The sequence below is a fragment of the Stegodyphus dumicola genome, chromosome 5, assembly GCF_044657685.1.
Source record: "Stegodyphus dumicola isolate Sdum_Otavi_A_Nest chromosome 5, ASM4465768v1".
In the NCBI taxonomy this organism is placed as follows: Eukaryota; Metazoa; Arthropoda; class Arachnida; order Araneae; family Eresidae; genus Stegodyphus; species Stegodyphus dumicola.
Genome location: NC_140772.1, coordinates 135,442,683 through 135,466,069, shown reverse-complemented (window position 1 = coordinate 135,466,069; position 23,387 = coordinate 135,442,683). Strand labels below are relative to the sequence as shown.

General features: G+C 33.5%; 1 protein-coding gene across 1 annotated transcript in view; it reads right to left on the bottom strand.

Moving 5' to 3' along the window:
- The window catches only part of LOC118180848 (hemicentin-2-like), a 954,557-nt gene that overhangs the window by 311,919 nt on the left and 619,251 nt on the right, over positions 1-23,387 (bottom strand). Inside the window, exon 5 of the mRNA XM_085817090.1 lies at positions 12,034-12,375. Coding sequence (XP_085673216.1) covers positions 12,034-12,375 — 342 coding nt within the window. The remainder of the gene's footprint in view (positions 1-12,033; positions 12,376-23,387) is intronic.

Below are 23,387 nucleotides of genomic sequence, written 5' to 3'. Positions count from 1 at the left end.
TTACGCATAATAAAGTATTCCAAACTTAAAAAAAAAATAAATATCGTTAAAAGTAATGGATTAATTTTTTGTTGAAAATGTCGTTTTTTAAGATGGCAGGCAAGTGTAAATAAATACATTTACTATGAGTATACAATAATAAAGTAAGGTTATTATTACTTTCATATAGCAAAGAAGAGAATAAAAATACCGCTATAAAAACATTGTGCCAACGTTTAATTAGATTAAAATATTACTGAACTTGAATATCGAATTAAAAACCATGGTGCTACTTTGGTAGACGGTTGCACGGATTTTGGCGATTTTTCTTTTGGCGAGTAATGCAACTTATGGTAAACCCATTGCTGGATAAGATATTTATGGTAACCGATACTTTGTTTCCATTTTATTAAAAAGATAATGCGTTTTATCATGCATAAATTCCGTGTTTTAAATATTATTTATGGCTTCTAAATATTAAAAATCAATTTAATTTTGAATTTTTATTTGAAATAAAAAATTGTTGTTTATAATATTTTATATAATTTTATGTTGTGGATGATGTAATCAATGACGTCACCTTACTTAAAAAAATTGGTTTTATCAATATATATAGATTTAATCTAATGTTTAAACATTATTTATGGCTGTTAAATATTAAAATACAATTTAATTTTTGCATTTGTTTTAAAAATGATTTTATTATGAATGATTATTTAAATAATTTTAATTCTATGCGTGATGTAATCAGCTTCCTGATTGGTTACTGAATATTTGTGCATTACCGCGCCATTTTAATATTTTATTATTCATCTCTTCGAATTCCTCAGATTTCAAATGGAATGGATATCTCTGTTTCGAAGATGAATGTTTTTATTGGTAATTACCAAGAATTATTGATATTGGAATAAACAAATTGCCTTTTGAGACCTTATTTTGGCCAACCTGTCTTTCCTAATCAAAGATTTATTTATTTATAAATTGTTAATAGCGTCAGAGGAAATTTATTTTAAATTTTTGGAGGAAACCTCGCTAATTGCTTCTTCAAAGAAGTGCGAGAAATGTGGATGACAGATGAAGATGGTTAAAAGAGCCAATTCAATTATGATTCCGATTTGTTTTGTGGTACTTATCAATAAAGAACAGGTTAAATGACTAAAAAAATGTAAGTACATATTTTTCTTTTATTTCATAATTGTATACTTCAATTTTTGTTAAAAAAATTAATACACTATTTTCAAAAATTCCTGAGATAATTATTGTCACATATGTTTTAATGTTAATTATATTCTATATAACGTATTTTAAAGTATTTGAATTTAATAATATTCTAATTCTTTTAAATGTTGGTATGATGGTTTTTAATTCGATATTCAATTTCAGTAATATTTTAATCTAATTAAACGTTGGAACAAGGTTTTTATAGCGGTGTTTTTATTCTCTTTTTTACTATATGAAAGTGATAATAACCTTACTTTTTAGTAGTATTTTATACTCATAGTAAATGTATTTATTTACACTTGCCTGCCATCTTAAAAAACGACATTTTCAACAGAAAATTAATGCATTACTTCTAATGATATTTATTTATTTATTTTTTTTTTAAGTTTCGAATGCTTTACTATGCGTAAAAACAGCGTTTTTCAAGATGGCTAACGATTGTAAAAATCGCGCCAAAGTAAATCGCCAAAAATCCGTGCAACCGTCTACCAAAGTAGCACCAAAACCATCATACCAACATTTAAAAGAATTAGAATATTATTAAATTCAAGTAATTTAAAATACGTTATATAGAATATAATTAACATTAAAACATATGGACAATAATTATCTCACAATTTTTGAAAATAGTGTATTAATTTTTTTAAACAAAAATTGAAGTATTCAATTATAAAATAAAAGAAAATATGTACTTACATTTTTTTGAGTCATTTAACCTGTTGTTTTTGATAAGTACCACAAAAAAATCGGAATCATAATTTAGATAACATCTTTGAAGAATTCGAAGGTATGAATTAAATTTTAAAACGGCGCGGAAATGCACAAATTTTCAGTAACCAATCAGGGAGCTGATTACAGCTCGTTAATGCATTCTATAACCAAGCAGACAGCTTATTACATCACGTCTAGAGTTAAAATTATTTAAAAATTCATACATAATAAAATAATTTTTAAAAAAATGCAAAATTAAATTGTATTTTAATATTTAACAGCCATAAATAATGTTTAAAACATTACATTAAATTTATACATATTAATCCGGCGAAGTCTCACCAAGAAAAGTTACTAGAGTGGGCGCGTGGAGTATCACATACCCCAATATTTAAAATACAATAAAAACAGTATTATTTAGTTTTAAAACTTTTTTTTGTTCACGTGTATTATAAATAAGTGAATAATAATTGGGTTTCAAAAAAATTAATTTCCGAAATAATCTTAGGATTAAAATTAAGATAACTGAAAATAATAAAAAAATAAACATTATGCCTGTAAGTTTCATTGCATCTCTAATGCACCATGCTTATTTTATTTCTTCACACTTTGAACGAAATACATTCATGTGTTCTTGGCACAGAATAATTTCACATTTTAAACATTGCATTAACGTTCTTCTGTTCTTGGCGCGAGGGCAAAAAATTTATCACATCTTTCATACTTAGTTGTTTCTAATTTCATGTATTCGTTTTAATTCTTCGTCGAAACTTCTGCTTTTGTTTTGCATGTAATACGTCAATTTCTTGGAAAAGTATTAATCTCTGATCTTTGTTCAATACTTTTTTTCATTAATTGTAATAAGTCCTGTCTGGTTGGTGGATTAGCAGTTGAATGTAATATAATTCAAGCATTTATTACAGCAACATTCAGTGCAGGAAAGAAAATTACCATTGGCCACCTCCTTGTTATTCTGGTAATTGAATAATTGGCTGACATTTCATCTCCCATATCCACTGCTCCTTTAGTCATACTATTAAAACATATAATTCCTGACGTTTTATTTTCTCCAATAGTATCATCTATAGTATGATCGTTATATAATGTTGAAAGCATAAGAACAGTTTTTCCTTTTTCAGGAACATCAGGAATTAATGTTTTATCTTTTTGGAAACCAAAACATTGTAGAAAATATTCTTAGTTTCATCTTCAGTTTCCGAAATGCAATCTTCATCGCTTTCAAATATTTCTAATAAATCTCACATGCGTTGCATCTCCAGTTTATAGGGACTCATTCTTTTTACCATAACGCAGTTAGAAATTTTTGAGAATTGAATGTCAAGTACTTTAAAATCACTTGCGAGTAGAAATATTTACTGTTACACTCTAGAAATAAATTTCTGAACTAAATATTCAGTCAGAAAAACACTTACGCGGACAGGCGCGTGGGGTGTGTCATACCCCAATTCCAACAAAATACCGATAAATCTTTTTCTGAAACACACAGACAAAGAAAAAGCTGTTCTGAAAGTAAACCACAACTAGAAACTCAGCTACTGAAAGCATCACAGAATTTCAGTTTCACAAGTTAGGAATATTCCACTTTTATGTAGGGTTGGGGTATGATACACCCCACGCGCCTTCCCGCGGGTTAAAACCAATTACTTTTAAAGTAAGGTGACGTCATTGATTACATCATCCACAACATAAAATTTCATAAAATATGATAAACAATAAAATTTTTATTTAAAATAAACATGCAAAATTAAATTGATTTTTAATATTTAAAAGCCATAAATAATATTTAAAACACGGAATTTATGCACAATAAAACACATTATTTTTTAAATAAAATGACAACAAAGTATTGGTTACCATAAATAACTTTTCCAGCAATGGGTTTATCATAAGTTGTATTACTCGCTAAAAGAAAAATCGCCAAAAAATCGCCAAAATCCGTGCAACCGTCTACCAAAGTAGCACCACAAGTTTTTTACGGTGCTGTAGAATGGTGCTTTATTGCTGTATAAAGAATTAAGTTCATCGAGGCACACTTATCTTGATAATCCCTGCCAAAAGTTATGAAAAATAATCACACGAATATGTTCACGAAGTCACTTCCATTTTTTGCCCGAAATGAATTTTTAAGTTTACTGTAAACAATAACACGTATCGCGCTAAAATGGCAAAAAGTTCTGAAGAAATTATGATTAAAAATATCAAACCTTTGTTTGGAATCGTTTGCGGTCGCCTAGCAACACTTACTGTTGCCAAGGCCAAAAATATAAATAGCAACAACACAACTCTAAAAGAACTGTAAAAGCTAGCTAGTAAAATTAAATTACCGATAAAAAGGAATACATTTTAGCAGAGAATATTTTAAATCAAGGCCTCGAAAATGTGTGGGTTCGGGTTCAGGCTATGGTAGCAAAATAGAAATCGTATTCAAGTAAATCGCGTTATATATTTTAGCCCCCTAATGCTCATAAACTAAGTTTGCCATATATATATATGTGTGTGTGTGTGTGTGATATACCAGGTTTTGTCCAGAATAAAAGATTGGTGAAGAATCATAAATGTAGTCGTAGCTTAAATTATCAGACGATAAGTTTAAAAAACGGGATCCATTTATTATTATTCAGGAGAATAGCAGTTACAAAATCAGATATCCGAAGTAAATAAAACGAATTACTAATAACTTTTTGTATGAAGTTTACTGCATCGTGACATTTAAGAAAAAGCTCCCGATATTCCTTAGCGAGTCCTTTTTTTTGCCTCTGGAAAGGCGGAGCTTCCAAGAAATGACGTCAGCCTCGTCAGCCAATCCAGTTCGCTTTAAATATTTCCAGAAAAATATATAACTGTACGTGTAGAAAAAGCGGGAAAAACAACTTGACTAAGGGGCTGTGGATTTAACTCCACGTACTTTCAAATAAGAGACCGTCGCCATTAAAAATGAAAAGAACATACATACAGTTAGAATTTTAAGTGTATTCTTGACTATGGAATTTTATTATTACATATATAAAACTATGAATACTATCTATAACTCAATCTTGTTTTCTTATTTACTTGTTTACTTGAGTAGTGATTTTAAATTTCCTTCGAGGAATGTTTCCTCTAAATTATGCGTGGATAAGTAATATCTAGTGTTCATAATATTATTGTTTAAAAATAAATCAATTTTAACTGTGAATAAAACGAATGCATGTATTTTGTGAATGTGTACCCTCTTCATGTACACACTCATATGTAAAAGTGAAATTAAAAATAGTCCTAATTTCAATGCATTATTATTCAAAATTATTAAAATATTGCAAGGATTTATAGCAAGGATAATTCCAAGGTTTATATATAATCTGCAAAAAAGATAAATTCATGAAATGACTCATTTAGGAGTAAGGCGGTATTAAATAACAGTCGTTTGAGGCCTATAATATCATATAACATTTAGAGGCCATTGGTAATCTTATTGCAACAAAATAATAATGTAAAAAAATGGGAAACATTGTGAAGGTAATTAGAATGTGATACATAGATAAGAAGTGGACAGTTGTAGCTTGAAAAATTATATCAATTCAGTAGCTTGATCAGCAGTTGTCTTAAGCTTTCTATTTCAAAAATACACAGTATTAGTGAAATGCAATGGCTAAAGCATTATAATATGAATTATGTTATAAGGTATTTCTCCCGCCTTCTTAGCATGCTGGGCGCGTATTCTAGAAGTCCGGGGTTCGATTCCCGTCGAAGGCGTTGCTCATTTTTCACTTCTCCTGCTTCCAAAAAATACCTAATGGCTCTACAATGTAATTCTACAGCAATGTAGAAGAAGCTTATTTTCAAATTTCTTTTTTAAAATTGCTCACCATTCTATTTAAACTGCTGCACAGTTTAATTATAATTTCTCTGACCTTTCCTTTGTTAATATATTACGCTGACACTTAGAATATATGATAGTGACTCTTTTAAGCTACGATGTAAGCAGATTTTCTTCATAAACAAATTTTCAATGGAATGATATCTGGCATTTCCAATAAACGTATTTGTAACAAAACCTTATTTCATAATATTTGTTTAAAATATACTTCGATGTGATATTTTTGTTTCATGTAACTAGAGTGTACAGTCTTCTGTCTATGTTTTACATGACATATGGAAAGAGCCATGACTGTTCATGTGAAATAAATTCAAAATTACGATCACAAAGAACTATAAACAATATATTGTGAAAGGGTAGAAGGAAATTTCAAAGATTTGTTCTGGTTTCTTAATTATATATCCTTCTTACAATAATTAACTGATACAGGCTGCAGCATTTCACTAAACAAGAAACTATATTATTGTTACGAATTTCGTATTTAAAAAGCTAATGTTAGTTCAATTATAAATTAAATGGTTTTATTTCTCGCGCAGTGCAGCGCGTGACGAATATTAAAAGAAAGCTAAGCCAAAAAAAATTAAAAATACAAGAGCGCGTGCATTAAATAAATAAATATCTCTTTTTGATTTCGAGAAAGTGCTGGAAAATTCTAGCGCGTGATTTTAAAATCTTATAAAAGGAGGAAAACATCTCAGTTTGTAGCAGTTGTTTAGTTTGTTGTTGTTTAGAAAACTACTGTTGTTGATTGTAGCGAATTCGCGGATTAGCGTTCTTTAGCTGTTTTGAATTACGTTCTATTGGACATTTGATTAGTTAAAAGATAACTACTGTGAGATATTGTAATACTGCATGATAATTTGAGAAAATTTAAGCATTTTTGTTGTGATAATAATAAATTTTTGTTCATTTTTCATCGGACTTGTGCATTCATTTCATAACGAACCCGTACGCACGCAACAATTTTTGGTGTCAGAAGTGGGATTTGAATGCCAATAACAAGAGCGATGGAAGAACAATTCAGGCAAATGATGACTGCATTTGCTGCTTTCCAAGAAAAGATGGAAGGAGCTGTCAACTCCGTTAAGGAAGATATAAAAGCTGTACAAGAGAAAATGGATGCTGGTCAAATATCCGTTAAGGAAGAAATGAAATTGGGCCAGGAATGCGTTAAGGAAGAGATGAAATCCCTTAAAGACGAGATGAAAGCAGGTCAGGACGAAATGAAAAGAGAAATTACCTGCGTAATAGAAAATAAATTTGAGGATATGGAAGGCAGAATAGACGCGGTTGAAACTAAAGTTGGACAAATAGAAGAAAGAGTTTCTTCGGTAAAAGAACAAGTAGAAGAAAGAATTTCTTCTGTAAAAGAACATATAGAAGAGAGAGTTTCTGCCGTCGAACAACAAATTGATGATAGGGTTTCTGCTGCCGTCACGAAAGAAGTTGACAGCCTAAAGAAGTGCATAGCGACGGTAGGAAACAATTCTGAAGGTTTTAAATTTTTATCGATGCCTGCTCGTTCCGTTCTGAAACTATCTACATATGATGGGAAGACATCCTGGCAGGTGTATAGGACACAATTTTCTATCGTTGCGGATGCGAATGGATGGGATTCCCAAGCTAAGGCCTGTCATCTCGCCGCTTCTCTGAGAGCAGACGCAGCGGATATCCTGCAGACGCTTCCCGAAAATCAAAGGCTAGATTTCGAAGCTCTATCCGGCGCTTTGGAGCTGCGCTTCGGCGAGAAATGTTTAAAAGACTACAGCAGGCTCCAATTAAAATCTCGTCAACAGAAGCCTACCGAAACACTTCAGGAGCTCGCCGCGGATGTTGAAAAGCTGTCCCATCTCGCCTTTTCGGAATGCCCGACAGAAACAAGGGAAATCCTTACAATACTTTATCGACGGCATCCGAGATGCTGAAATACAGAAAGCTCTTCGAATGGCAGATGTAAAGGACATAAAAAGCGCTCTGTTGTACGCCATGAAGTTCGAGGCAGCCCAGCAAGCAACTAGTAGAGATCGCTACCCAGTTAGAGCTGTGCGAGTCCATGAGCCAGTGGATCAACTGATGGCTCGTTTAGATGATTTAGCCAGACAAGTCGAAGATTTGATACGGAGTAGGAGCGAGAAGAAAGTGGCTCTAAGGTGTTGGAGATGTGGTAGTGAAGGTCACCTAAGACGGAATTGCAGAACACCCCAGGGTACGGAATATAAAGCAGATGATTTTACCAGACAAGTCAGTGGCTTGAGACGGAACAGAAGTGAAAAGAAACTAATTCTTAAGTGCTGGAACTGCGGAGTTGAAGGCCACATACGAAGAAACTGCAGAACACCCCGAGGTACGGAAAATAAGACCATTTCCCAGCAACAACGCAGTAAACAAATTAGTGACCATATCGAGGAACGGAGGTTGCCAGATAGTGAAAAACCTTGTTTTAAAGCTCTTAAAATTTATACAGTGAGTGGCAACAATAACGGACTGTCCATCAATGGGAATATCGATGGAGTTCCTTGCAGTATGATCATTGACACAGGAGCTAATGTTACCATCATTAGGAAAGATTTAGCTGAACAGTTTAAAGATAAACTTATTTGGACGCCATCCTGTGTTACCCTTCAGACTGCGTCTGGTGACAAGATCGACATAACTGGGAAGTTAAACGTAAACATCACGTTTGGAAGTGCCGCCTACCATCACACAGCATATGTGGCGGATATTACAGATCCATGCATACTCGGATTGAACTTTTTAAGGAAATACAATTTTTCCTTAGACTTGAAAAACAACAAACTGCTTTCAGGATCTGAAGACATGACTATCCATCCTAAGAAGGGATCCTCACCTGGAAATGCCGACGCTTTGTCCGAAAGAACCAGCTCGAGAAGCAGCCGAAATCATGCTAGGGTCGAAAAGAAACACCAGACTACCAGCTATTCTCCATCTCAGATGCTCTTCGGTCGAGACCTTCGTCTGCCTTGTGACCGCCTGTTTCATCGCCGTACGGATGCGCCTTCATCGCCTGAGGAACACATCCAAGATGTCAAGGCCCGTTTTGAAGTAATGCACCGTTCCGCACGAAAGCGAGTGAACTTGGCGACGGAGAAAGTGAAGACCAGATGCGACACAAGAGCTACTAGACAGAGATCCAACAAAGGAGACAAGGTGTGGTTGTGGAACCCAATTCAACGAAAAAGACTGAGCCCTAAATTACAGTCACCTTCGGATGGTCCATATACAGTGCTGAAGACGAATGACGTCGTGGTTCGGATCCGTGAGTCTTCGAACTCTTACGACAGGTTAGCTCATTACTATGGCCATAGTACGTAATGTAAATAATTGTAAATAGTATCAGACCATGGTCCTTTTTGTTTATAAATGTGTATTTGATTTGTATTCAGTATTTGATTTGTATTTAGTATTTGATTTGTATTTAGTATTTGTTTTGTATTTAGTATTTGATAGCATTTGATTTGTTTAAGTTAGTTATTGCATTTATTGTTTATATTGTTTGATATTGTAATGTAATGTTTATGCCTCAGTTGCATTTATGCCACAGTTGTAAGTTTAGCTTCCTGTCCAGGGATTGTACTGCCCGGGACGTGCAGTCCTTGGGAAGGGGGCAGTGTTACGAATTTGGTATTTAAAAAGCTAATGTTAGTTCAATTATAAATTAAATGGTTTTATTTCTCGCGCAGTGCAGCGCGTGACGAATATTAAAAGAAAGCTAAGCCAAAAAAAATTAAAAATACAAGAGCGCGTGCGTTAAATAAATAAATATCTCTTTTTGATTTCGAGAAAGTGCTGGAAAATTCTAGCGCGTGATTTTAAAATCTTATAAAAGGAGGAAAACATCTCAGTTTGTAGCAGTTGTTTAGTTTGTTGTTGTTTAGAAAACTGCTGTTGTTGATTGTAGCGAATTCGCGGATTAGCGTTCTTTAGCTGTTTTGAATTACGTTCTATTGGACATTTGAGTAGTTAAAAGATAACTACTGTGAGATATTGTAATACTGCATGATAATTTGAGAAAATTTAAGCATTTTTGTTGTGATAATAATAAATTTTTGTTCATTTTTCATCGGACTTGTGCATTCATTTCATAACGAACCCGTACGCACGCAACATTATATTAGAAAAGGCAAAGAGGAAAAACGTGTATGGCGTAAACGCACTCAAATTACCAATGTTTACGTTTACAAAATGTTGGGTGTTGCCACACTTCTTTTATATTGGCAATGCTATTTATATTTTGGATGTAAATTGATGAAGATAATATCCGGATTTGCTTTGGATGTTTTCAATTGTAAAATCTGTTACTGCTTGGAGTTGTAGAAAAGGTTCAGAATGCATGGTTATTTATGTTTTTACTCTTCTTCTCGGACATGTTTATTCACAACATTTATACGAACTGCTGAGTGAAAAATACTCACTCAACATTGGAAAATGTAGAAAGGTTTAATTTAATTATTCTTTGTTCTAAAGATAATGATAGCAACGATTTGTAAAGCAATTTAAAAGGAATCCTAAATTTTAAGACTTTTATTTTGGAAAACAAGTTATTTTGATATACTTAAAACTATGAATTTTAAGATTCCGATACAATTAATAGGATGTTATAAACCAAAAAAATTAGTTTCAGTTTAGAATTAGTTTATACACTACTTCCCACATTCCAAAGGTATGGGATTTGAGTTGAGACAAAACCTTGATTTTACTTAGCCTAAGTATTAGTAAGTAGCTAAGGAAACTGATTTGAGCTAGAATTTTATTTTGCTTATCCTAACAGTAGAAACTGGGGTCGATAAAGTGATTTGAGGCAAAATCTTTCATACCGCGATTTTACTTACCACAAAAGAGGATAACTAAGTAATGTTTTTGAGACAAAAAATACGAACGCCTGGGTAGTCCAATTCAGAGGGCATGGCAGATACGACAGCGTAATTGGAAAATTTCTGAGGAACAAATGAATCAATCAAGATCAATCAAGAAGAAATCAAGATCACAAAAGCTTGGTTTTAATGGAAGTGAGGTTAAATCAAAAGAGAAATTAGTAAATTGTTTTATTAAATATGGAGAGCAGTTCCAGAACGTCAAACAAATGAAATGATTATAATATTCATCAGATTCAGAAGGCAAACAGGTTCCAGAAAATATTGTTAGAAGCATATGAATTGTCTAAATGACAGAGAAGAGCACTTCAGTGAATTTTAGCCAACTCTCCTCTAAAAAAATTATCTGCCTTTTCGAGATTATTAGAAATTTGGTTGAAAATCAGTGAACTTAGTCAAAATTACTAATTATAAAGTCACGTTCCCTTATTCGATTTGATAGAGAATCGGGCTTACTATTTACAAGACGGTACTTGCTCTCCAACTTTATACGCCTGAAACGTATGGGGTCATACTGCTCGAACAACGTTAAAGAAAAATCAAATAAAATTCAAATATTTAAAATCAAACAGAAATAGCTCATGTTCCTTGCTATATCATTAATACCGTCATTTCATAACGGAAAAGCTACTATTTGTAGAAAACTATAATTTAGAAGGGGAAGAAAGCCTTTTTTAATAAGTTTCAAGAATGTTTTATAATTCAATTTCAGTTGCTGTAAAGCATTTATAGGAGTACAATTCTACAGTTGCCAAAAAGGAAAACAAATTCATTTCACCTGTCATTATAAATTTACAAACAAATAAGAACTGAATATGAGTTGAAGGCTAAGCAACTCAGGATAAATAAGTGTTTTCCTTACGCTTGCACAAGAAAACAGTTTCTAGTCGTCCTTCAGTACCTGCATTGTAACGACAATGTAAATTGAAAAAAACTGATATGAGAAGATCTGTTATACATCATATTTCATTATTATCGTGAGTTCTATGAAATGAAAGCCTTAGATTAAGATTTTTCTTATTTTGCATCTCTTGCTGTTAAATTGTAGTTAACTGATTGTAATCGAAAAATTATTGTCGGATATCATTTGCTATTTTTACAGGCTTCATATAATAATTATATACGTTTTATAAGGTATTGATTTTGATAAGCAGTTAGCTATGCCACTTAGTTTATTCAACTTATGTCTGTAGCTCATCAAACTGATCACAGGTTAAAGTCAAAAAGTGCTCACAATGTGTGCATTACTGAATTAAACTCGGTTTCGGTTTGTTTGTTCATTTCTTGGAAATGCATCAGAGGCTGCGAATGGAATTGCAATAATCCAAATAATTGGTACATTGAGATACTTACAGAGTACGTCGAGGGTGACAGCATTGCTGGAATTACCCCTCCCAAAGGCGTTCCTTACGTGACAAGAATAAGAGCCCGCATCGGATCTGGACACCCTCCTCAAAATCAATTGGGGACTGGGAACAAATAAAGTTGATCCGCTAGAGGAGCTGGAAGACGATTTCTGATTCAGAGGCGATGAAATGGTCAAGGGAGCTGAGGGCTGCATCTGCTTCCCGTCTTTGTACCATGTGACCTCGGTCACGTTGGGAGGATTGGCACTGAAATTGCAAGATAGAACTGCCTCTCCCGTTTCATTGACAATGAGGCCTTCAGCAGGTTGTACACGCACAGATGGAGGATCTGAAAGGAAAGAGTCCAAATTAAATCAGAGCGCATGCATGAAGAAATTTTAAAATTGAGCAAAACAGCACATTCCTGTCTACCACGTGCGCTCATAAATTCATTTCTGCCGTTATTGCTTTAAAAGCAATTTATTTTAAAAACACTGTAATTGATTGAATTATACGTGCAGCAGAAGTCCAAATTTGGCTTTATAAATTATATTCTTATCATATGAAATGAATTGATAATTCTTAAAATTTTCCCTTTTGAAAAGAGTGGTAAATTTTAGTAAAATCTAATTCAAGTTCTCTCACAATTTTTTATATTTATTAGTTTTGTATTTAGCAAATAATGATGTAATTTTTTTCACAGCAGTATATTTTACCATACAAGTCATTTTTCCAGTTCTAAGAGTAATGAAAAAATTATCGTAGTGGGATACAAATATCATTTTAACGACACTTCAGAAACTAAACAGATATGTAGTAATATACAATGAATATGTTTGATTAACATTGTAAAATTATTTATGTTGGATTTTATTTATATAAATACTACGTTTGCCAAATAATTGAGGTTGTCAAATAAAATTATGGCTAGAACAGACAAGGTATAAATGAGCAGTTTCCAAACTATAAAGCTGAAATTTTTTATTTCGTATACTAGATAAAAGAACACGATAACTAATAATTAAAAACTAAGTTAGGCAATAATTTCCAGTGTGATAACTTTTGGGTTTTCTTTTACAACCATTTTAATGCAGTAGCTTTCTTATCTCTTGGATAAGCACTTGCAAAAGTAATGCGATGAATGATAACAATTATTTAAATCTCTGTGAAAGTAAAGATATTCACACTCACACAGTTATCTTTCCACAGAAAGTAGATGTTTTTACAAATTAAAAAATCTGATGTGTACACCACATGACTTCTTTGTACGGAATATTAAATTATACGCATTTTTTCTTGCATTTCATTTAAACTTATTAGATTGAATTAAACCTACTTCGCCGACAGCGCATAAACCACAATAGAATAAATGCATTCTTTAAAATTCACTTTGTTTACCATAGCGACACTCTGGCGCTAGGTTTACTTAACAGTATTATGTTTCGTTCATATTATAACTCAGAATGCACAAAATTTATAGCATTTAAAGAATTATCTTATCGTTGCCACATGTTCTATTCAAATACTATAATAAAGCTAGAACTATGTATAAAAGAAATTAAGCAAACAAACAAAAAAGAAACAGTTTTTCACAGACGATTGAGTGTTTCTCATTCAATTAATTCAGTTTTCACTTCGCGACAAGGCAAAAATACATAAAAACTCAAAATATCTGTATTAAAAATTACAAAGTAAATCTTAAACACTTATTTCCTCGAAAAAAATTTCCACAAAGGATAAAGCATGATTTAATTTGCAATAATAAATGAAGGCGTTATTTTTGTGTTGCGAAGTTTAGTCTCTCTAGATTGGCAACAAATCTACAATTCTGCTGTTTCAAATGTAAACAAATATGTCCGCCATGTTATTTAAAACTGAACCACACTTAAACAGCTTTTAAATTGTTTATAATTGTACAAATATTGCTTCCAGAATTACGAAAGGCATAAAAACCTTAACCGGAAGATAAAAACAACATAATTCAATCATTTTTAAAGAAAAAAATGTATAATTTACAAACATATAAGAGTAAAGAAACTGAGATTACTGAGCCGGGTAACAGAGTGGATATATTTATAAAGATATTTATATACGTTTGGCGCGGCCGATTGAAACCAAAATACGAGCTGCACATCTACATGTTATAGTAGTCTTATATACAAAATGTCAACGTTCTGAGGCTACTCGTTTTTGAGTTATGCGAGATACGTACGTACGTTCGTACGCACTTACGTACATACGTTCGTACAGACGCCACGAAAAATTCTCTTCAGAATTCATTTTAAATTAGTTTTTTAGTTTTTTTGGAGGAAAAGAGTCTTTTATTCTGTCCTTACGTACAGATATCGCGCAAAAACATCGTTAAATTGCATTCGAAAGCGGTCAAAGTGGATATTTTCGTTGAAATATGCTGCTTGAAGCTTTTCGCGATTACAATACTTCCTTTTTACTTCGTACAAGGAAGTAAAAATAGACTAAATAAAGTTATTTGGATTATAGCAAAGCCTACTATTGCGACCTGCTCAAGGTACAAAATGCTTCCGCAAAAAAATGGGTTAAAGGAACCTGATTCGTATTCACGTTACACATGGAGAAACCCGGGAAAACTGCCATAATAACGAAACCATTCGCTGCGATATTGAACACAGATCGAAATACGAGTGTTCAGCAATTTTTTCTCTGGACCGTTAGTGAGCGCAGGTGAAGGTTATGGTTATTACCATTCGACAAATCTCACAACAGATATCTGTCTAAGAGGGAAGAATGCCTTCATGGTGACTTTCGGATGAAAACTGGTTGTTATACTCGTTAGATATGGAGAAAACCACAAAAACGTACCATACTGCCAGCCCATTCACCTTGATTCGAATTTAGAACTAACTTCATAACCATTCACGTAAAGAAAAAGTGGCTATCATGTCACATTTCAAATGAAGAAATGAGAATGATTTACTGTGTGACTAGCCTAAAGATGAAATTTCGTCTGAAAATATTATTGGAGATTTAGAAGTATACAGGAAGAAACAGGGAAAAAATCTTCAACAAGAAGGCCATAAAATCAGTCCTGAGAAGATCCCCCAGGGTGAGAAAAATCATTATCTTTGTTCTCATTTAGTAGCCATGTGCAAGTTGATAAAACCAATGAATGCCGATAAATTCAGACTGAATTCAAATCCTAAGAACAATTGACCTCATGGGTATTTCATACCTTTTGCCATATGTAAAGTGAAAGTGAGCCATTTTCTTTGAGAAATCTCTACACAAAGTTATCTTCTCTCTTAAAATGATAGCCTTGGAATTCATTTCACGAACAGAAATATTTCTGCAAGTATTCGCAAAAATCTATTTAAATGTGCTATTGAGGAATCTAGAAATTATACCTGAATGAAACAAAAATTCCGGTTTTTAATTTTTGCACTTTTCTGAAACGTTATGTAGTTGTGAAAACTCCATCACAAATGAATTAACATTTTCATTTAGAGCAAGCCAAAACAAAGGAAATTCACACAGTAGAATGAGGAGATGATGATGTCTTAAAATATATAAACAAACTCCAAGTGCTGCTAATTGAAACATTAGGTCATATGATTGGGAAACATTGTTACAAATAAAAGGATAAGGTGCATTCACAGCAAATTTGATATAGTAAGCCATGTATAGCACATACAAAGACTCGTTGTATGTAATATATTTAATGTATCTTTCATATATTTAACTGACTCAGAAGAATAACTGCGTCTTCGCAACAGTAGACATCTTGAAAACTTATAATTTTATGGAATAAAATTCAGTGTATTATTTGATAAGTGTCATGTTTATCTTTCAGAAATTTTAATTGGAAAAGTAAACCTTAAGTTACGGACTGAAAAGAGAGCTAATTAATTATCTCGATGAAAAATTAATTAGTTCATGAATTTCCTTCTAATTAATATATACTGATAACATTCTGATAGAGAAATCATTTTCTTTTTCGTGTTTTTACTAATAATTTACCTAAATTTCAATACTTTTAATGAATTAATGAATACTTGGCAACTTTGCAATTCAGAACAGAAACATAAAAGAGAGCTGTAATCTTGTAAGGTATGATCCGTATGTTTAAGGATGAGAATTCAGAATCAAAATAAATGAAGCTATAATTAAAGTTTTTAAAAATTGATCAGAAATATTAGGGTGCATCTATAGAAAACTTTCATATACTAAGCTAACAGATATTTTTTACAAAAAGTTTAATTAATCTGAATGTTTATAATAACAAACTGTATATAACAATTATTTATAATAATAAACTCTAAATATTTATAATAATAAATATGCTACCTAGTATGAAAACGTATACTTGAGCATGTTTTCATACACAGAATACGGTAGCGAATGCGACATATCATTCATTATTTATACGAAAGCTGGAAATAGAGAATAGTCGATAGATTTGAATCGGGTTAATGCAGTTGATGAATATTTAGCACTGCCTAGTTTGAGACTGGAAGAGCGTTTTAAGCAGACGAATTTCTAATCAGCTTGCTGGTCAAAGCTATCCGACTGTAAATGCGACATTTCAGGACTTTTAATTGTCATTTTTGGCGCGGAAAATTCCTCAGTAATTGCCGGGCAATTGGTTTTGAGCAATCCATCAGCTACTGACACTAAAATAGCCTCTAACCTGAAGTACGTGGACACGCAGAACCTCATCTATATACTTATTTACCATTACAGATCTTCTGTCGTAGATGCGGAGATGGACGAGGCATCCTTTTTAAATTAAAAAAAGTAGATTTCGAATATGGAAAAAGACATTTTTAGATTAGAAACGGCTTGCTATTACTATGTAACACATATCGGGAGTTTGCCTAATCTTTGTTAGCCATCTTACAAAGATTAGGCAAACTCCCGATATGTGTTACATAGTAATCTTATTTGCTTTAGTTGTTAAGTTGATTCCGAGGGTGAGTTCTGACCATTAAGGAAGATAAACGTTTCAAACAAATACTACACACAAATATACATACGTGTAATATATATTAATTTTATTTTACCTACCATTTCCTGAATTCCTGAAACTGCTCTATTTTTTCAAAGAGTGAAACTTATCCTACCAGCTACATGATTAACACTTAAGATAGCAACAGTAATTCACAAAACTTCAAACCAAATCTCTCTTTTCACGTTTGGGTCTAGCTCGAGAGAGTGGTGGCTCTTCAACAAACAGAAATTCCAGAGTAGGCAGAGTCGGCGTGAACACCAAAACTCTCGCATGCAAATATGCGCAGCTCTTCCAACTTTGTAATAAAACTGCTTGTCACTCAAATCTGCATAAATTCTCGTATGAGCGAACCTCGTGGCAAAATATGGCAAATAGAAAAGATGAAAATTAAATAAAGATTTGTTATAGGAACTCAAACATAACGCCACAATCGAACCAGGCTAAACCAATATCAGAGTACTCGGCATAATTAAGTTATTAAGTGGGGAAAAAGTCTCTTGTATGAAGAAAAATGCAAATTTCAAACCAATATTTCGGATGCCTTGACATTTGTCCCTTTTACAGAAAGGTCTGAAAGAGTTATTCTATGTAATATTAAATTAGCCACTGAAACACAAAATTCGAAAAATTCTTACGGAATAAATACTGATGCGTATGTCTTCTCTAGTTTCACCAATACAGAGTCTAGTAATTTGAGTTTATAGGTAGATAACGAAAAGTCAGCCAAGCGACTTATGTACAGAAATACTGGCAAACACATCCTGAGCTCGATACTTAGGGCTATAAATAACTACACTCATGTCCATAAATTAAGGATAATGCACAATTAGGCAAAGCAAGAGTTAGAAGCAAAACAAATTTGACTTATTTGTAAAGCTTATTTATTAAACAAAAGGTAAAGAGCAAAAAAAGATGCTATATATTTGATATTATTAAAAAAATTAGCGATTTTTTCTCCCTGGAGCAAATTACAAAAAACACCTATTTACAAAAAACCAATATTACATGGTTGGTACGATTGTTAATACATTGTATGTCTCCCAGACGATGCAATACAGTCCGTACAACGCCTAGGCATGCTGAGAAACAAATTATCGATCTGATCTTGGGGGATATTACACGACTCAAAAAGCAATGCTCTCCGAAGTTTCGGTAGACATGTAGGAGGAGGTTGACGGGCCGCAACTCGTCGGTCAAGCATGTAGTACAAGTTATCTACTGGATTCAAGTCCGGTGAGAATGTTGGCCAGTCAATACGTGTGATATCCTCCGATTGAAGGTATTCGCTTACGATGTTTGCACGGTGAGGGCGGGCGTTGTCATCCATAAACACAAATTGTGCGCCCATGGCGCCCCGAAACAAACGTACATGTTGTTCCAGAATGACGTCCCGATAGGTTTGGCTTGTCATGGTTCCAGTTTGAACATGCAGGTCAGTTCTGGAACTCAGAATAATTCCATCCCAAACGAGCACTCCTGCACCACCGTAACGGTGTTGTTTTCTTGGTGGTAACGGGTACCTGGAGCTCTCCATATGAAAGTCCGGCGAGAATCAGACTGCAAGCTAAACCTGGACTCGTCGGAAAACATCACACAAGTCCATTGTTGCGGTGTCCACAATGCAGGCTCTCTACTCCAGGCTAACCGCAGGCGACAGTGAGTTGCAGTAAGTGGAACGCATCTGACAGGCCCACGAGCATATAAAACAATCTGCCCTAAGCGTCTGTACACGGTCTGCCTTGAAATTGTTGTACCAGTGGCTGAAGAGAGCTGACGAGACAGGTCTGAGGCTGTGCTCAGTCTGTTTCTTTTGGCAGTAACTGCCAAATACCGGTCCTCATTCGGCGTTTGTACCTCTGGAGCGACCTGTGCTGTAACGTCTACTCACATTACCATCATCTTGGAATCGTTGCCAAAGCCTGGAGATGACACTCTGGGCAATTCCAAGTTCGTCTGATACTTCCAGTTGGGTACGCTTACATTCCAGACGGCCGATAATTCTACCACGTAAAAAATCATCCAAATGCGTCCTTTGTGTCATAACTATTCGGTTATTGCACTGAAATGCTTATAAAGCGGCTGCGAACAATTTTATTTCTTTGCCTGTACTCTTATACATCATTCTCTTACACTCTCGTCATTGTGACGTACCATCGGTGTCATCTGGTTACTTCCTGGAATTTGCATATGATTCTTGAAGATGTGTGTAGTGATTTTACAGGTGATATATTTATTTTAGAGTTCGATTTCCGCGTGACTCCGAATTATCCTTAATTTATGGACATGAGTGTAGTTGTTTGAAGTTGCCGTGGTAGCTCTAAACGTAAAAAATATTAGCGTCTGCTTGGCTAAACCCTAAGTTTATATTGTAAGATCTAGTCTTCTTGGCTAACAAGCACTGCTACTAGACTTATCTGAAATTCTGTTTAGCGACTTCTCGCTCAGACTAGAAAATGAATACAACAAGGGAAGGGTAAAAAAAGACCCTTTTGTTGAACTCAGTTATTTACAGACAGCACAGTATTACGTGCTTACAAAATCTATCATCCACTTTTCTGATAAAACTAAAGATAATAGTAAGCTAAACTAAATTTAAAGACAAGCTAGTATACTTCTACACAATTTAATTTAATTTAGAAGGTCCATTCAGAAACCTACACCGGCGTGATATTAAACTTCGGCGGCAAGAATGCAAAGCCGAAATTTAGAATTAACATAGCTGGCAAAAATAACAATATGCGCACTCAGTAGAGAAACACGCTGTGAATAACCTTTTTGTTACTTCATTTTAAGTAGACTCTTGTTCGCTGTCAGAAAAGGGTAACAAATTAAAGTAACTATTAGTAAATATAATATGAACCCTTCTGTTACATAAGTATGAAATCAAATCACCGCCTGCACAGGCAATAAAGAAATTAAAGCAAACAAATAGCTAAAATTTAATTTAACCAAAACTCCTAATTCATGCTCTAAAATAAAGCACAAACCGAAACGAAAAGTTGTTAATTGACGTGCTAAAATAATTGACCTAAATGGTTAATTCTCTTACATGTTCTATCTAATCAACTAGAAATATTCTAATTAGAGAAATTCAGTGATTTTTTACTATGCAGGTGACAATTTAGAGGTTTGGTTTGGTTTATTTGATTACGGCAAAGCAAGCGAGGACTCTCTGCCTAGAGGAAAGAATGCTTCAGGAAAGGTCTTTCTATGGGAATTGGTTTGCATACACCTTACACATGGGGAAAACCACGAAAGCGCGCATGCATCCAGCCCGTTAGCCGGGATTCGAACCTCGGTCGGAGCTACCAGTCTTCAGGGACTTTACGGCACGGTGTCTGGTGGGCTTAAGGTTTCAAAGGAAATGCAGGGCAAAACTTCAAAGCGATCACGTCTCCATCAATGCAGAGGCCAATCTTAAAAGCGCATAAGTTGCAGTAGTTAACAATATTATTCAGGCTTTACTATCGCGTAAATGAAATTTAAGTAAATTTCTGGAATGAACGAACTAGAGAGATGAAAGACTGAGGAAACAAGTTATCATAAAAAATTCAAATTAATTTTTAGTGCTTTACTGCTATCCTATCACCCTTTCCAGGTAAGTAACTAACGAGTGCTTTGCAATAACAATTTCATTGTTACTATATAAAAATAAACGAACTCCAATTAACGCGATCATATAGTGAAATTGCAAATTTAAATTTTTCTCATTTTATAGCTGTTTTTAAACTTATTGTGAAATGAAATACGTTAGTATTTGAAAATAAATTTCACTGAAAAATTTTCCTGCATCTCATACGACAGTCAGTTTTCGTTTAATTATTTTTTTTCATTTGTTTTGCATCCGTTTTATTAATATACTAGTCTATAACGGTTCACCCTTTCAAAGCACATACAGAAATTATTGCGTTCAAACAAGGCTGAATAACAATATGCCATGAAAGTGCTCTGAAAATATTATCAGTACATGAAAAAAGGGCAATTTACTAAATCTGAGCCCATGTTCTACTTAATGATGTTTCATACAGTTGCATTCTCTTGGCCTTTTCAGACTGTTTCTTTTATTCTTTTATGAATTCTTTCCAGAACTCTTGGGGGCATGTCTACAATGATAAGTTTTAGTGTTTTTCGTGCCGTAAAAGCATTCTACATTTTTTTCATTTCTTTTATGACTAGAACTCCAATTTTGAACAAAAGGGAGAAGAAATGGAATGTTTTTATAGTCCTGATTTTGTTTTTTGTTTAATGCAGAACCATAACTTCACAGAGTTTACGGCATCAGACTAATCCAAGAAGATGATTAGATAAAAATAATATTTCTTTTGGCAGTTACTCTGAATCAATCATAATAAAAATCATGAGAGGAATTTGTATTTCAAATAAAATCTTCAACATCATTCTATTTTATATTTGGCTAATTTTAAATTAATATACAACAAAGTCTCTCATGGTGAGAAGTCGGTAAGATGCCTCTGAAAGATGTAGGTGTTTCTAATTAAGTAACAGCATTTAAATCCCCTGTTTAAGACGATATATTCTGAGAATGCCAATCGTTTTATAATTGTGGATAATCACTTTAGAGAAGTTTCATGGCTTTAATTTAATTATGCTTTAGTTCAGTTCATAATGATTCAGTCTAAAGTAGGATAAAATCTATTAAGTAGTATGTATAGGGCAGAAAAGAAGACGAGTCAAGCTAATGTAAAAAACATATCCCTGTGAACATCATGAGCTATAAACACACAATCATATATTATATATATATATATATATATATATATATATGCAGTGTTAGCCAATAAGATCACTACCGTAAATGATAGTAGTCAGCAGATTCTACTTATTGTACTAATATGTTATAAAGGAAAAATGAGATGATTAAAATTTGGAGTAACCTTGATATACAAAATATGTAGAAATTGATAAGTCCGAGCATTCGCCACTGACAAAACAGCAGCTCTTAACGGCTGAGCATGAATTCAGCGGTATTCGTCATAAAGTAATGTCACACCAAAACATGCATCCATCTTTGTTGCAGTCATCCTCGTCGTTGAACGCACCACTAGTAGGCGCTGATTCCGGTGTTGAAACAACAACTGAATGCGAAGCAATGGTGTCATTGCTGCACTTTAATGCTGCTACTTTCAACCCTGTGAATGACTACCACATTATCATTGTAAATGTAAAAAACATCCCATTTCACACGACATATCACGATACGTACGGATACTTGAGGCTACGCAACACTCTCAATTTCGTCAAAAAGTGTACGTGGTGTCGGTGTACGATACCGAACAGCGGTGTGGACAAAATGCCTGTCGTCTCGGTCATTGGTCAAAGAGGCTATTGAGATTGTGTCCGCAGTTCTGCGTGGTCGTCTTGAACCGATCTATTTTAAATTCTCATTACAGTCACTGGATCTCGAATAATATTATCAGCAGTTCGTATGACAATCCGTACTCATTATAAGCTAGGAGTGTGACCCTTTCGAATTCTGAGATGTGGCATATGAGTTTTTTCTTCTTACACTAAGCCTACATCAAACACAGAAAGTAACGAGTAAACGCGATTCCGAATACGTATTAATTTGGATTTTCAACCTGTCTTTCTATACTGCTTCGAGGTAACACTGTTTTTCTCTACAATATACGCATGCCGTGAAATCTTAATAATTTTTATATTTATTCAGGCTCATGTTCATGTTCTCATGCAACAGGTTTGTTGTAAGGTTCATTTATGGATAACAATTTAATGGCATGTATGGCACGTGTATATGCGATGTCTACATAATGTATATTATTTAGATTTAATTATTTCTCGATTTGTCTAATTTTGTTTTCCGCAATATATACAAATATTTGAATATTTTAGCTAATTCCTGTTTTTCTGTATCACCTTACTGCGTAAGATTGTGAGCAAATAAATGCTTGCTGTAATCGAGAGTAAGAAGTCTCAAATCCTCATGGCAGTTCTGTAGTAATGCTATTCAGCTCCTAAGTTTTTTAATTCCCTCAAAAATTTCCATTTGTTTTATTTTATCCATTGCTGTTTCCTGTATAAAAAGCTTTATGCTTATATTACTGTTAATATATGCTTATATAAGTGTTCGTTATTGTTATTTAGAATTAGGTTAATTAAATGAAGTAACTTATAAGCATATAAAAATGAATCTTGAATTTTTATTTTTTAAATGGCACTTCAAATATGAATCAAGGCTGGTTTTATCTTCCATTTGTTTGAATACAGATTCATATGGTATGTGATTTCAATGCTCCCTTTTGCCCGATATCCGTGGGGGTGAACCTTCCACCAGAAGTTTGTCATCAACTTCACTAACGTTAGAAAAATCTGATTTTAATGCTGATATGTCAGTAAGA